Source organism: Eubalaena glacialis, chromosome 13, assembly GCF_028564815.1.
Source record: "Eubalaena glacialis isolate mEubGla1 chromosome 13, mEubGla1.1.hap2.+ XY, whole genome shotgun sequence".
NCBI classification, from domain to species: domain Eukaryota; kingdom Metazoa; phylum Chordata; class Mammalia; order Artiodactyla; family Balaenidae; genus Eubalaena; species Eubalaena glacialis.
In genome coordinates, this window is record NC_083728.1 from 916,458 (window position 1) to 930,792 (window position 14,335).

The following is a 14,335-nucleotide window of genomic DNA, read 5'->3' on the forward strand; positions in this document are numbered from 1 at the left end:
ACATGCCACGGAGCAACTAAGCCCATGTGCCAGAACTACTGAAGCCCGTGCGCCTAGAGCCCATGCTCTGCAACAAGAGAAGCCACTACAGTGAGAAGCCTGTGCACCGCATCAAAAGGTAGCCCCCGCTCGCCACAACTAGAGAAAGCCCGCGCACAGCAACAAAGACCCAACACAGCCAAAAATAAATAAATAAATAAATTTTAAAAATATATAAAGGTTTTTTTAAAAAAAAAAAAATCTTAGAAGCAGCCAGAGGAAAAAAGACATTAAGAGGAACAACATCGAGATTGACATCTGACTTTTCAATGGAAACGATGGCGCTAGTCTTTGAGGCGCTGCAGAAATGCCGAGACCAGTATTCTATACCCAGCAGAAGTATCCCTCAGAGACCAAGGCTACGTGATGACAATGTCACACAAAGAAACAAAACCGAGGGGATTCATTGCCGGCTGACAAGAAGTACTAAAAAACAGCCCTCTATAGAAAGATCTTAATCATTTAAGGCAATATTTACGGCTCCTTGTGGGGTTTTTGACTCAAATAGGAGCATAGCGCATGACACAAACAGCTCAAAGGGTGGGGGGGGGCAGCGAGCGAGCTTGGCCGTTGGATGAGTCTTGCCTTCTCTACAAAGTTGCAGTGAATAATGGCAAAAATCATCACGTACAGCTCAAAGGCTTATGAAGAAAAAAGTGGAATAATACTTGATTAATTCGAAAGCAAGCAAGGAAGTTTAAAGGAACAAAAACCATAAAAGGACAGAATAGAACACACATAGGGAGATGGTGGACGTCACCCAACTACACTAATAATCCTGTTATTACCAATGGACTGAACACTGCAGGAAAAAGAGAAGATTATCAGCTTGCTTTTTAAAGAAAATTTGTTGTTTGTAGATAACATGCTTTGTAGATAAGAGCACAGAAAGGTTTCAAGCAAAAAGATAAAAAAGAGAAACCAAGGAAGCACCAGCCTACAGAGGCTTATTGATGTCAGCAGCAAAGTAAACTGGGAGGGGTGTTGCTCTAAGGCCACTACACAATGACAAGAGAGTCAGTTCAGTGGGAAACGCAGGTCCTGAAATGCATAGGCTTGCTTTTTAAATATATGGAGTGAAAGTTGACAGCACTAAAGGGAGAAAGAAACAAGTCCACAATTAGAGTTGAGGATTTTTAACAAATTTCCTCAGTGATTGATAGATCAGCATACAAAATATCAGTAAGGATGGAGAAGATTTGAACACAGTTTTCAAATATTAACCTTGAATTCCTGGAATAAACCCACCGAGTCACAAGATGCTGTTCTTTTTCTATATAGTTGGACTCAGCTTGCTATTTTGTTTAGGAGTTTTGCATCTTTTTTCAGAGCAGTATTGGCCTGTAACAACATGGTTAACCAGGTCGTGCATTGCACCAAACAAGTGCAGAACAGTCCAAATGCACAGGAAACATTTACAAAGTAGACCAAGCGGGAACGTAACGCAGGTCCCAGCAGATCCCAAAGGATTAAGTCATACAGAGTGTGCTCTCTAACCTCAGTGCAATTAGATTTAAAAAATCAACAACAGAAAGATACTAGAATAAGTCACAATGGAAATTATAAAATATTTTGAACTGAATGATAATGAAAATACAACATATCAAAACTTGTAGGATCCACCTGAAGTGGTATTTAAGGGAAATTTATAGCTCTAGTTGCACTTATTAGAAAAGAAGGAAAGTTCTAATTTGGGGGGTCAAGAAAGTGAGAAAAAGAATAGCAAATTAAACCCAAAGAAAGCAGGAGGAGCAAAACAGCAAATATCAATGAAATAGAAAGCAGACGGACAATAGAAAAATGACCAAAGCCAAACGCCGGTACACTGAAAGATGAATGAAACAGACAAACTCCTGTCGCAGTGATCAGTAAAAAGAGAGGGAGGTTAACTGTCAATAAAAGGTATAAAAAAGATCATTGCTAAGATCCTACAGACGTTAGAATGATGATAAGAGAATATCGTGAACAATTTTGTGCTAATACCTTTGACAAGTTGGAGGAAATGGGCAAATTCCCTGAAAAACACGGTGTATCAAAACTGAGCAGAGGGGAGCCCCGTTGGGCACACATGGCTGCCCCTGGTTGTCTGGTCGTGGGGTGATCAGGCTGGGAGTGTGGCTCAGAGCGTGAGAGCTGGTAGAGGACGGGGTGGCTCTGGCTTGGTCGCCAGGAAGCTGTGCTCACAGGCTGGTTATTTATCATCTCTTGGAACGCCCCGCCCCTCCCCTCCCCCCCCCCCCCCCCCCCCCCCCGCCCCGGGAGGGCAGCCCTGCCGCGGTGACAGGGCCCCAGACGCCGCAGGCTACAGAGACTGGGAGCAGGGTCAGCGCAGACAGTGGAGGATCTGGAGGAGGAGGGGCAGACGCCCAGCCTGACAGCGGCCGAGGGGGCCAGGCAAGGAGGCCGTGGACGAGGGTCTGACTGGGCTGTGATGTGGGCCCCTGTCAGGGACACTGGGGCAGGCGGTCTTTCCAACACGGGGACCCGAGTGAGCTGGATGCCAGCGCGGATAAAAGAATGAATCTTGATTCCTGCCTCAGCATTAAGATGGGAATGACCACAAACCTAAACGTGTTTAGAAGGGGACGGTGGTGCTCGTGGTCATGGTGATGGGCAAAAGTTTCTTAAGCACTTCTTAAGAAGCACTCGTGATGAAAGTTTGATAAAAATTTTGTATTAAAAAAATTAACATATGGGACTTCCGTGGCGGTCCAGTGGTTAGGACTCGGCGCTCTCACTGCCGGGGCCTGGGTTCAGTCCCTGGTCAGGAAACTAAGATCCCGCAGGCCGCACGGCACGGCCAAAAAAAATTTTTTATTAAAATTACTGATTTCTTCACTAAAAGACACCATTATGAGAGTGCAAAGGCCAGTCACAGACTAGAGAAAAGGTCTGCGGTAAATACATCTGACGGAGGACTCAGGTTCAGAAGCATCCATAAAACTAAAAAGTCAGGGACTTCCCTGGAGGTCCAGTGGTTAAGACTTCGGGCTTCCGATGCAGGGGGCCCGGGTTCAATCCCTGGTCGGGGAACTAAGATCCCCTATGCCATGCGGTGCAGCCAGAAAATTTAAAAAACAAACAAAAAATACCCCCAAAAATAAAACATCAAAGGAAAAGCAACTCAGTGAAGGATCAGAAGACGTGACAAGCACATCACAGAAGAGGGTGTGCAAATGACCAGGGGCTAGGTGTCGGTGGCTGGGAGATGCCGATTCCACTGGGGCCCAGATGTTCTTCTCAGGTGCGCGTCCAGCAGAGGTGAGAGCCTGGCCCACTGCCCGTCGCTGCCGAACGGGCACGGGGTCCTGTGGTCACGTGGATGACAACACGGCAACGAGCAAGGCCACGCTGGCTCCGTGTTGAGTGAGCAAGGCCACACCTGGGTGTCAGGTCCCCCCAGACCGAGTTGTAGCCCAGCGTTTGGTGATGGGGAGCCGAGCGGCCGTTGCCTGGGGTGGGTGGTACTGACCAGCCGCAGGCCCCTGGGTGTGCGGTGTCCTGTTCGGGTGGTGGTTCCCGGGTCTGTCTGCAGGTGAAAACTCACCAAGAGGTACACTTAAGGTGTGTGCACTTCACGTATGGTTCAAAACCTTCCAAAAGCAATTTGGACACATCATAGCTTCACTGTATTCTGACACACGATAAGTGGCAGCCACGTCAATTTATAAAAGGAAAAATAAAGTTTGGTCCCTGTTAGAATCCCTTTCTGAAATGCACTTGAAGTGCAGTGTCTTGGGAATTACAATCAGGAAGAGTACGAATCCGGGACAGTGACGGATCAAAGACTTGAGCGCCCTTCTGGAGAAACCGCCCCTCTGGACTCACCTGCAATCTGCCAGTGCCTTCGGTTTGCTGGCAGTTCCTTGGTGTCTTGGGCGTTATCTTGAAATCGTTCTGGAGCGTTCACTGGTCAGTGACGTTTACGACAGGTCTGATTCTCTGCAGGGCTGGGCGGAGACGTGGCTTCCTCTAAGGCTGCTTTGCTGAGTGGTATTCTTGTGTGTACATTTCTGCAAAATTGTAGCTCAGTGTTACTGAATTTCATACTTCAGATAATCTGGTGCCAACTTCTGATGTCGCTTCCTCATTTTCAAGCTTGCCGTTCATCCTGGACACTTGGTTCCAGACAAAAGGGCTCCATTTTTAGGGCAGATTGGTGGAGAGTGTCTGTTTCAATTTGATGCTATTTGTGCTTTTTTATTTATTTCAATTACTTTTTCTCTGTGTGGATTTTTAAGGCTTTATTAGTGTGTTTATGAGAGTCAAACTACATGATGTTGAAAGGTTTTCTAAGACATATAGACTGTAAACCACGTGTTATGGAAGTGTTAGCTTCTTTCCCGTGTGAAGTTATTTTAATCATAACAGTCAATGAAACTTTCCTCAGTACTGTTCATCAAAGTAGTGAGTTGCATGGTGCCCTCCACCCAAAAGACACGTGCACATCCTAATTCCTGGTACCCGTGAATGTGACCCTATTTGGAAAAAGCGTCTTTCCAGACATAATTAAATTAAGGATCTTAAGATGACATCACCTTGGAATATCCAGTTGGTCCTAAATCCAGTGATGGGTGTCCTTATAAGAGACAGAAGAGGAGACACAGACACAGAGGAGAAGCTACGAGAAGACGGAGGCAGAGACGGGAGAGATGCAGCCATAAGCCCAGGGACGCCTGGAGTCCCCAGAAGCTGTAAGAGGCAGGAAGGACCCTCCCCTGGAGCCTCTGAAGAGAGTGCGGCCCTGCCCACACCTTGACCTCAGACGTCTGGCCTCCCGGACAGAGAGGACTGGTGTCTGTTGCTTTAAGCTGCCCAGTTTGTGGATATTTGTATTAGCAGGAAACTAATACATTAAGAAAACACCAAAATTTGGGACTTCCCTGGTGGCGCAGTGGTTAAGAATCTGCCTGCCGATGCAGGGGACACAGGTTCGAGCCCTGGTCTGGGAAGATCCCACATGCCACGGAGCAACTAAGCCCGTGCGCCGCAACTACTGAGCCCGCGCTCCACAACTACTGAGCCCGCACGCCACAACTACTGAGCCCACACGCCTAGAGCCTGTGCTCCGCAACAAGAGAAGCCACCACAATGAGAAGCCCGCGCACCACAATGAAGAGTAGCCCCCACTCGCCACAACTAGAGAAAAGCCCGCGTGCAGCAACGAAGACCCAACGCGGCCAAAAAGAAAAAAAGAAAAAAAGAAAGAAAGAAAGAAAGAGAAAACAGCAAATTCCTCATCACGGGGTAGGTTCAGAAGCCTGCAGCTGTGTGCCCAGTGGAGGCGGGGGGCGGGGGTCAGACTCACGTTCGTGCAGCTGAATTGTGTTTCTGGGGGAAAAATACAGCACTTATGTACAGAGATAAGTGTTTTTTTAACATGTAGGTCTGAATTGTTAAATGCAGGCTAGAATAAATAATTCAGATTTTAATTTTATGTTTATAGAAGCAGAATAGAAAGCAGAAAGTAACTCAAAAAATTTATTTGAAATAAAATAACCTAAAAGCTTGTCTCCTCACTTGCCTTTGCCGTTGCAGAGCGGGTGGTGCACTTGCTGTGTTCCGTGCTGACGTGAAAACCGGGGTCTGTGCTGGGGGAACCGGCGGGAGGCACGTGTGGGGGGCCGTGCTGCTGCCTCGTCGACCAGGCGGGTCGGGCCGGGCCTGGTGGTCAGACAGGAAGGGAGATGTAGAGTGGGGGCTGCCAGGTGCGGTCTGTCCAGACGTGCCAGGCTAGGTGCCCTTCCCTCTGTCCTGTCTTGGACCCTCACCCGGACCCACCTCTCTGCGGGCCCTCCTTGGGGAGGCTGGAGCCGCCACCTGGGAAGGGCTGCTTCCTCGCGGGTCCAAGATGCTCTGGTCGCCCCTGCAGCCGGGACCTTGGCCTACAGCCTTGCAGGGAGCAGTCTGCTAACAGCGGTGACCGCCATCTGTGTTCCGCGTACCGGAGCATGGCCTTGGCCCTCAGGAGGACTGAGGGTGCGTGGCCCACGGGGCCCGACGGCCGGCATGGCCCACTTCTCAGGATTTCTCTCCAGGGGCAAAGGTTCTTTTGTAGGCACTTTGTTGAAGCATTATTCACAAGGGTAAAAAAATGGAAACACTTTACATGTTTGTTGAATAAATCATGGTGTATTCGCACATTTAAGAACTTACAGTTAAAAATCGTAGCATGAAAATGTGGTCACAGCCGTCACGCTGTGAACTGTGGCCGCCTTGTGTGAAGGGATACGGGCGACTGTCCATGCCTCTCGCCTCTCGTCTGCCCCAGCTCCCAGCCACATGCACGTCGAAAGCTCCTACACGTGAGAAAATGCCTTACTTCTTAGGACAGGGCTTGGATTCTCAGAGACGCCTGGTGACTACCTAGGCTTGGTGGGGACGTGGAGCCCCTTCTGTGTGCACAGACACCGTCAGGCAAGCGGGCGGCCGGCCCCGGGGGTGGCTTCGGTCATGAGCTGTGATGGGGTCCGCACAGCCGTCTTGCGGCCGTGGTGGCCTCCCCTGGTGAAGGTGTCTGGCCTGCGTGTGGACAGGGGTCATCCTGGGCGGTGTGTCCCTGGTGCCTGACGTCCGTGGGTGCGGGAGATGCCAGAGTGAGAGCTCTTGGGTCCATGAGAATGGCCAGGCTCCTGGCAGGCCCTGCAGACGGTCTCACTGACCCATGTTCTGGAAAATAAAGAAATCTGGTTGCTTGATTATTTAGGCACCCTTTAAGATGTCTCAGGAGAAAATGTACAGCTTGTTTAAGAAGCAAAATAAAACGTTACACTCAGTGTTGCCTGGTGTGTTTCGGGGGTGGAGGTGCAGAGTGACCACCAGCCTCTCGATGCTCATGGGGACCTGGGTGTGTCCAGGGCCGTTGGGCTCCGTGCCACTGCACTGCACCTTCCAGTTGGTGCCATTTCCATGGCGACCTTCCCGGGGCTGGGTCTGAGCACCAGAATGGATTGGAGGCCTGGGGCACGCTTCACGCTGCGCGGAGACGGAGGCGAGGGCCCTGCCCCCGTGTGATGTGCGGGGCGGCCCGGGCTTGGAGGAACTGGGCAGAATGGAACCGTCCCGTCATTTGTCCAATGGCCTGGCCGGCTCCCTCGAGCGAGAGGGGCCAGCTTTGGTCACCTTAGCTTCCCCGGCTTCTCCCCACGCTGTGGGCTGTGTCACGTTGCAGCCTCTGTTTTCTTGTCTGCTTCCCTCTGGCACTTCTGGGGGCAGCTGTGACCGTGGCCAGGGCCTGCCAGGCACGGACATTCGGTGGCGTCTGACCAGGGGTCCCGCTGCTGCTGGTGTTCATTCCGCCTGCCTGCCTGCCTTTGGCCTGACCGTCGGGACCCTTGGTCTGTCCCCTGGGTGCTGGTGCTGGGGTGTGGCCGGCGAGCACTGTGGGTGGTGTGAGGGCTGGGGCCTGCTTCCAGATGCCCAAGAGCAGACATCTGCCCTGGGCTCCCTACCCGGGACGAAGTGCCATCGAGCACTTGGGGGCTCCCAGCAACCCTGGTGAGCTTGGGATGACCAACCCAGGAGGCCTTAGGTCTGAGTCCTGGATGGATGCCCCTTGGCTCAAGAGGGGGTCACTGTGGTGTCCGCGGGTGCTCAGCACAAAGGGCGTCACTCGGGGTGAGCTGCCCAGTGCCCGGGCAGAGCGGGACTGACCCCACGGACCCCAACCCCTGACCTCCCCCCTGAGCCCCCTGGAATGTGGCCCCGGCCCGGAGGCCCACGGTATCACTCCCTGAAACATGGGGAGGGACAGTGAGGCCGGACGCTTGCTGCGCATCGGGGTCTGGTGGCCTCTCGCTGGGCCGTGTCCACCAGGTGGCACCCCTGCCCTGGCTGCGGCCGTGCGGACACGTGGACGGGGCGGAGACGGTCCGCGCTCCTGTTTCTGTTGATTCCACGCGTGCACTCGTGTGTTTTAGGGGCTGACACGGGAGGTACTGGCTGATCTGAGAAGCGCGCTGTCTTAGAACGTGGGAGCAGCCCTCTCTGCTCTGGGCCAGGCCTGACTGGAGGCTCTGGACCCCCAGCCCCGCGGGGACACCCGAGCGCGGGCGGTGGGCGGGCTGTGCAGGGTCCGCAGGCTGACCGGCCGCCACCTATCTTGCAGTGAACGAGTTCACGGTCATCAGGAAGAAGTTCCGCTGCCCCTACTGCAGCTTCTCGGCCATGCACCAGTGCATCCTCAAGAGGCACATGCGCTCCCACACGGGCGAGCGGCCCTACCCCTGCGAGATCTGCGGGAAGAAGTTCACGCGGCGCGAGCACATGAAGCGGCACACGCTGGTGAGCGGGCGCAGGGCCGCGTGGGGGTGGCATGTGGTCAGTGGGCGGTCGGCGTGGGTCAGCATAGGGGTCATCACGGGGTCAGCGTGGGGTCAGCACAGGGTTGGTCCAGGGCACGCTCTGCATGGGGCTGCGGTGTCCGGGCAGGATGGGGACGTGGGCTGTCCAGGATGCCACAGGAAGCCCTGAAGTGGGGCCCGCCTTGCGGTGGGAAAGACCAGGACAGCGGGGAGGCACCCCCACCCCACACCCCTCCTGAGCAGCTCTGCCCCCGGCCCCAGGGGCAGAAGGCAGGTGAGCACATCTCCCCGCAGCCCCACTCCTCAGCTTCCCCTTTGGGGCCCCCTCTGCTCCAGCCCGGCCTCTGCAGGTGCTCCCTTCCCTGCCAGGACCCTGCCCCTGCCCCCCGGCTCCTGCCACGTGGCCGCTTCCTCCGTGCCCCGCCCTGCAATTGCCGTGGGACCCCGGCCCCTCTCCCCTGCAGCCCCTGGAAGGTCCTGACGGCCTGGCTCGCAGCGCAGGACCAGGTGCTGCGCAGATGCATTTGCTCGGCCAGGAAGTGATAGAGAAGGTCACCCTTGAAACAGGGAGGCAGATTCACCAAAACACAGCGTGAGGAACCCTTGGGTGGGTGAGAAACGAGGGAGGCCAGGCGGCTGGGGCATGGGTGGGGAGAGGACGCTGGGGTGATGTCATGAGTGAGGGGACCTCAGGGCCGCACGGGCTGGGCCGGACCCCCGCAGCACCCTGATCTGCTGACCAGCAGGAGGGGTGGAGGGGCCACATCCCCGCGGTGAGGGGGGCCGAGGCGAGACCTCAGGGGTGGCCCCAGCGGGGTGAGCCACGCGAGGGAGCGAGGGAGAGCCCACGGCCTGGGCCTCATTTGGGGCTGGGCTCCCCGGGGAGGCTCCCTGAGGCCAGGTGGAAAAGCTGGAGGGGGAGGCAGCCCTCGGAGCCAGGGCCCAGGCTGGCAGACTGCGGGGACGCCTGTGTCCCCCCGAGGGGCAGGTGTGCAGGGCTGGGAGGCAGCTGAGCCTCCCCTGACAGCAGAAGGGCAGCTTGTTCCTGCCCCGCCCGCCCCGGGAGGCTTAGCCAGGGGGCAGGGGGTGGGGGGGGGGCCGTCTCAGCAGCCGCCTCCCCGCGGAGCCGAGTACTGGGTCGCCACGGCGCCCACATCCTTCCCTGCCCATCCATGCGTTCATTCGGACGAGTGCCCGGCCATCTGGTCCCAGAGGACAGGCTCCGTGGCTCCCCGGGAGCTGTCCCCACCGCCCAGCCCTGCTGTGACCGGACTGGGGTCTTTGTTCTTTGCAGAGGGTCCCAGAAGCCCTGGGTTTAAAATGTAACAAATGAAAAAGACCCAGGAAGGGTCCTGGGAACCAAGTGGTTTGAGGCTTCGTTTCTGGAATCAAAACCTGTGAGGCGGCCCAGCTCCTCCTGACGTCCGACCAGGGCGCATCCGGCCTCTCGCCTTGCCTAGGCTGGTTGGCAGCAGTCGCAGGTCCTCGTGGTCGGGTTTCAGGGAAGGCTGTGATGGGGCAGACGTTCACGGTGGTCTGCGGGACCGCTGAGCTGGGAAGCCGAGGGCGCTCGGCCAGGCCCGTCGGTTGGAGAATTCAGAAAGGCAGGAGGCAGCATTCGAGCAGCAATCACGGTCCCCCTGGAACCCCCAACCCTGCCGCCCCGCGGGTTGGGCACTCAGCCCAGCTCCTGGCTGTTCTGACGGCTTCCCAGAAGGCAGGTGCCTCGAGTCCCTCTCGGTCAACGCTGTCCTGGGCTCCCATCACCCGTGCCCCCAGGCCCCCCAGGCCCAAGCCGGGAGCCACCAGAGCCCTGGCCATCCCTTCATGGGGCAAAAGCGGGGGCGGGGTGGAGGTGAGGGCTCCGCCTTCTTTGCTGGGAGGTGTGGGGGCAGCATGACCCCCAGTGCAGATCTGAGCCCTGGGCAAGCCCTGGGCAAGCCCTGGGGGGGGGCGGGGGACACGGCCTGCCCAGTGCCCAGCAGCCCTCTGGATGGGGACGAGTTTTGGTGGCACCTGCAATTCTGTGTGTTCCGGCTTTGTGCAGCAGCCCCCGGCCAGGGCTAGGGGTCTGAGCAGCCTAGCAGACTGACCACCACCCACCCAGACCTCACCTTCTGGGCCACTCAATCCTCCCCCTCCACTCACTAACTGTACGTCCCCCCGCACTGACTGCCGTCCCCCCGCACTGACTGCTGCCCCCCCGCACTGACCATCGTCCCCCCCGCACTGACCGCCGTCCCCCCGCACTGACCGCCGCCCCCCCGCACTGACCGCCGTCCCCCCCGCACTGACCTCGTCCCCCCGCACTGACCACCGTCCCCCCGCACTGACCGCCGTCCCCCCCGCACTGACCTCGTCCCCCCGCACTGACCGCCGTCCCCCCCGCACTGACCTCGTCCCCCCGCACTGACCACCGCCTCCCGTACTGACCGCCGCCCCCCCGCACTGACCGCCGTCCCCCCCGCACTGACCTCATCCCCCCGCACTGACCACCGTCCCCCCGCACTGACCGCCGCCCCCCCGCACTGACCTCGTCCCCCCGCACTGACCGCCGCCCCCCCGCACTGACCGTCGTCCCCCCGCACTGACCACCGTCCCCCCCGCACTGACCTCGTCCCCCCGCACTGACCACCGCCCCCCCGCACTGACTGCCATCCCCCCACACTGACTATCGTCGGCCCTCTGACTGCCGTCCTCCCGCATTGACCATCGTCCCCCCGCACTGACCATCGTCCCCCGCACTGACCATCGTCCCCCCGCACTGACCGCCGTCCCCTGCACTGACCGCCGCCCCCACACTGACCGCCACCCCCACACTGACCGCCGTACCCCCGCAGGTGCACAGCAAGGACAAGAAGTACGTGTGCAAGCTGTGTAGCCGCGTGTTCATGTCGGCCGCCAGCGTGGGCATCAAGCACGGCTCGCGGCGCCACGGCGTGTGTGCCGACTGCGCGGGTGGCGGCGGGGCCGGGCCCCTGGATGGCGGCGGCGCCGAGGGCTCCCCTGAGCTGTTCGTGGGCGACGGGCCGTACCTGGAGGACCCCGAGGACCCACGCGGCGAGGGCGAGGAGGAGCTGGGTGAGGACGAGGACGACGTGGGCCTGGCCCCCGAGGACGCACTACTGGGGGACGACAAGGAGGACGAGGACTCGCCGCGGGGGCCTCGCAGCCCTGCCCGGGGCACCGACAAGGACTTCACCTGGATCTCCTAGGCTGGGCCGGGCACTGGGCCACGGCCGCCCCCGCCTGTGTGCGCCCCGGGCCCCCTTCACCTGCTCCCCCCCACCCCTCGAGGACACCCGGGGCTCGGAGGCGGGCGCTGCCCCAGCGCACGGGGCGGGTCTGAGCCCAGGGAGAGCCCTTGTCACCTCCCCCAGCAGGGGCGCGGGGCGGGCATCGGGGGAGCCCAGGACGCACCGGTCTGGCGTCGGACGCACCGTGGCCTGTGACCCGGAAAGGGCCAGCGCTGGCTGGGGTCCCAAGTGTGGCCCCGAGGCCCGGGTCCGGGAGCTGTTAGGAGAGTTCTCCTGACCCTGGGCCCCGTCCAGGGCCCCCGCCTCCGCTCCCCCTTCTCCGCCGTGGGGTCACTGCTGGCGGCTGCCGCTGCCCCCACCCCCTCGAGGGCTGTGCCGTCCGGGGGCAGCCTGCGAGACCCAGGTCTGGCGTCCAGAAGGCCCCGCGGGCCGCCCGCCTCTGGGCTTTGGTGCTCAACACGCAGCGGCTGCCGACCTCGGCCCAGGGTGCCCGGGTGCTACCCCCCACGGAGGCAGCTGGGCGGGGGCCCAGGTGCTCCCACCGTAGGGGCCTCCTCTTTCTTTGTGTGCACTTCTCTGGGCTGGCTTGCCCCTCCGCCCCACCCGTCCTGCCGCGCCCAGGCCACTCCTGCTGGCCGTTCCAGGCGGCTCGCCTTCGTTGCTGCTGACACCGGATGGTGTCCCCGACGCCAGTGCTGCCCGCGCCGCCTGCGGGGGCCGCCCCCTCCCCAGGTGCTCAGGGCCCCGGTTCCGTGAGTCGCTAAGGGAACTGAGGCTGGCACGTAACGTGGTTCTGTTCGGTGTTATCTTTCCCGCTCGACGACACTCGCAGACGTGTCTTTCCTTTGGTTCCTTCCCAAGACCCCTCGCCGTCTTTTAAACGCGCTTACGACCCCCTTCTCTCTCTTTTTTCTGAGAAGCCGGGGCCCCGCCGTGTGCTGTGAGGACACTGTGGCCCAACCCCCGCCTGTCTCCCTTTCAGGCTCGTGACACATACATTCCATCCCCTCCACCCGCCTCGCTTGGGAGCCCCTGCGGGACACCGTGCCAGGGCCCCTTGGGTGCTGAGCTAGAGCCGAAGGAGACACTGGCTTGATTTTCTCTCTCCCCACAACCTGCAAGCCGAATGGCTTTACTGCATTTCTCCCGGGTCCCATCTACTCTTTCTAGGTGGAGAAAGGCAAATCCCACAGAACCGTCCTTAGTAAGTGGCTGGCTGCGTGGACACGGACGGGTGCTGTCCTTGAAGCCCTGCCCGGGGAGAAGTCGCAGCTTCATTTTTTGTTTTGCTTTGTTTTAAACATAGCCACCTTTCTCTCAGTCAGAAGAGGGCTGCCCTCCCATCCTCAGCTGGGGACGCTGCGAACTCCTCAACGCTGGCATCCTTAGGGAAGGGCCGGGCCGGGCCGGGCCGGGCCGGGGGGGCAGGAGCCCGGGGCGGGTTGGGGTGCCTCCGGGGCCAGCGCCCCCGTCTGCCTTTCACAGTGGGGCCCAGCTGAGCCCCTCGGTGGGGCTCCCCACTGTGTACCTTTCCCCCACTTTCTAACCCCTTTTATAAAGACTTACTTTCTTATCAAATGCATTTGGAAACCAGACCTTTGCTACCAAGCGTCTCTGGGTTTTGTATGGGGCCACCTCTCAGCCCGCCGCCTGCGCCCCGGGCCACCTTTGCGCCACACTCAGGACCTGCTCGCTCCCGCTCTGGACCGTCCTGGCTGACTTTTAACGGGGCCCTCAGTGCCACAAGGGCATTTTCTTCCTCAAAACAATACCCTGGAAAACCGAGGGTCCCACCTCCCGCCCCCGAGCCCCGTGTGTTCACTATTCTCGTGTGCGGTTAACTCGAGAGCTGGATTTCAGAGATGCAGGCGAACACATCGCCTCCAGAGGCGTGGAGGGAAAGACGTGTAACGAAGGTTTCTTTTTTAACGTGATCTTTTTTTTTTTTTCAAATCAATGTTTAAACTAATAAATATTTTTTTATGAAGCGGAAAAGCGTGTAGATCACATCTCACATTTTGTACCTTTCCGTCTGTGTGCGTCTGTGTTTGGTGTCTGCAACGCCGATGTGGGACGCGGTCCATCGGGCGGCAAGGTCTTTGGGGGTGGGGGAGGGGGCGGGGGAACCAAGATTTTGTATCAAGCTCTGGATCCTGACCGGGTTGTATGCTTGAACTCTGGGTTTGGGAACAGTCACAACACTGCCAGGACTGGATAGGGACCTCAACTGAAAGGACACAGCTACTGCTTCCAACTTTGCACATCTTCCTTTTTAAAAAAGAGAACTCTGAAAAAATGCAAAAACTGGAACTTTTTGCAATATTATATGAAAGATAATCTTATTTTCACTCATTCTGTGACATGTGCAACTCTTAAGAAAGCCATACTTAATGGTGTTTTTATTTTTTAGATCCTATATTGTGTTTTGTATGTGGCCCTTTTTAGAACTACTTGTAGTGAGGGCGCTGTGTGTGTGCTTTTCTTAAATATTTATTTTTTCAACATGCTTTCAACCTGTCAACACAAACAAACAGACAGAAAAAGGGCAGTGTTTGAAGACTGTTGATTTTTTCTGGGGATAATCTATATTATATCGACTTTATATGAATTATTATAAACCTGTGTTTGTATTGGAGATGTGTTTCATATTTGGGGGAGTCTTTTGTAATTGGTCAGTGGACATCACGGCCGTCGCCTGCTTCCCCGGAGCCATCGACGGCCAACAGCACCTCCTCC

The 14,335-nt window shown here is 57.5% G+C and overlaps 1 protein-coding gene across 2 annotated transcripts in view; it reads left to right on the top strand.

Annotated features, from left to right (window-relative positions):
- The window catches only part of ZBTB46 (zinc finger and BTB domain containing 46), a 57,200-nt gene extending 43,559 nt beyond the window's left edge, over positions 1-13,641 (top strand). For both annotated transcript variants that reach the window (XM_061208608.1, XM_061208607.1), the window contains exons 4-5: positions 8,147-8,322; positions 11,183-13,641. In XM_061208608.1, the coding sequence (XP_061064591.1) occupies positions 8,147-8,322; positions 11,183-11,557 (551 nt within the window). In that variant the 3' untranslated portion in view covers positions 11,558-13,641. The remainder of the gene's footprint in view (positions 1-8,146; positions 8,323-11,182) is intronic.
- Positions 13,642-14,335: the final 694 nt, after the last annotated feature.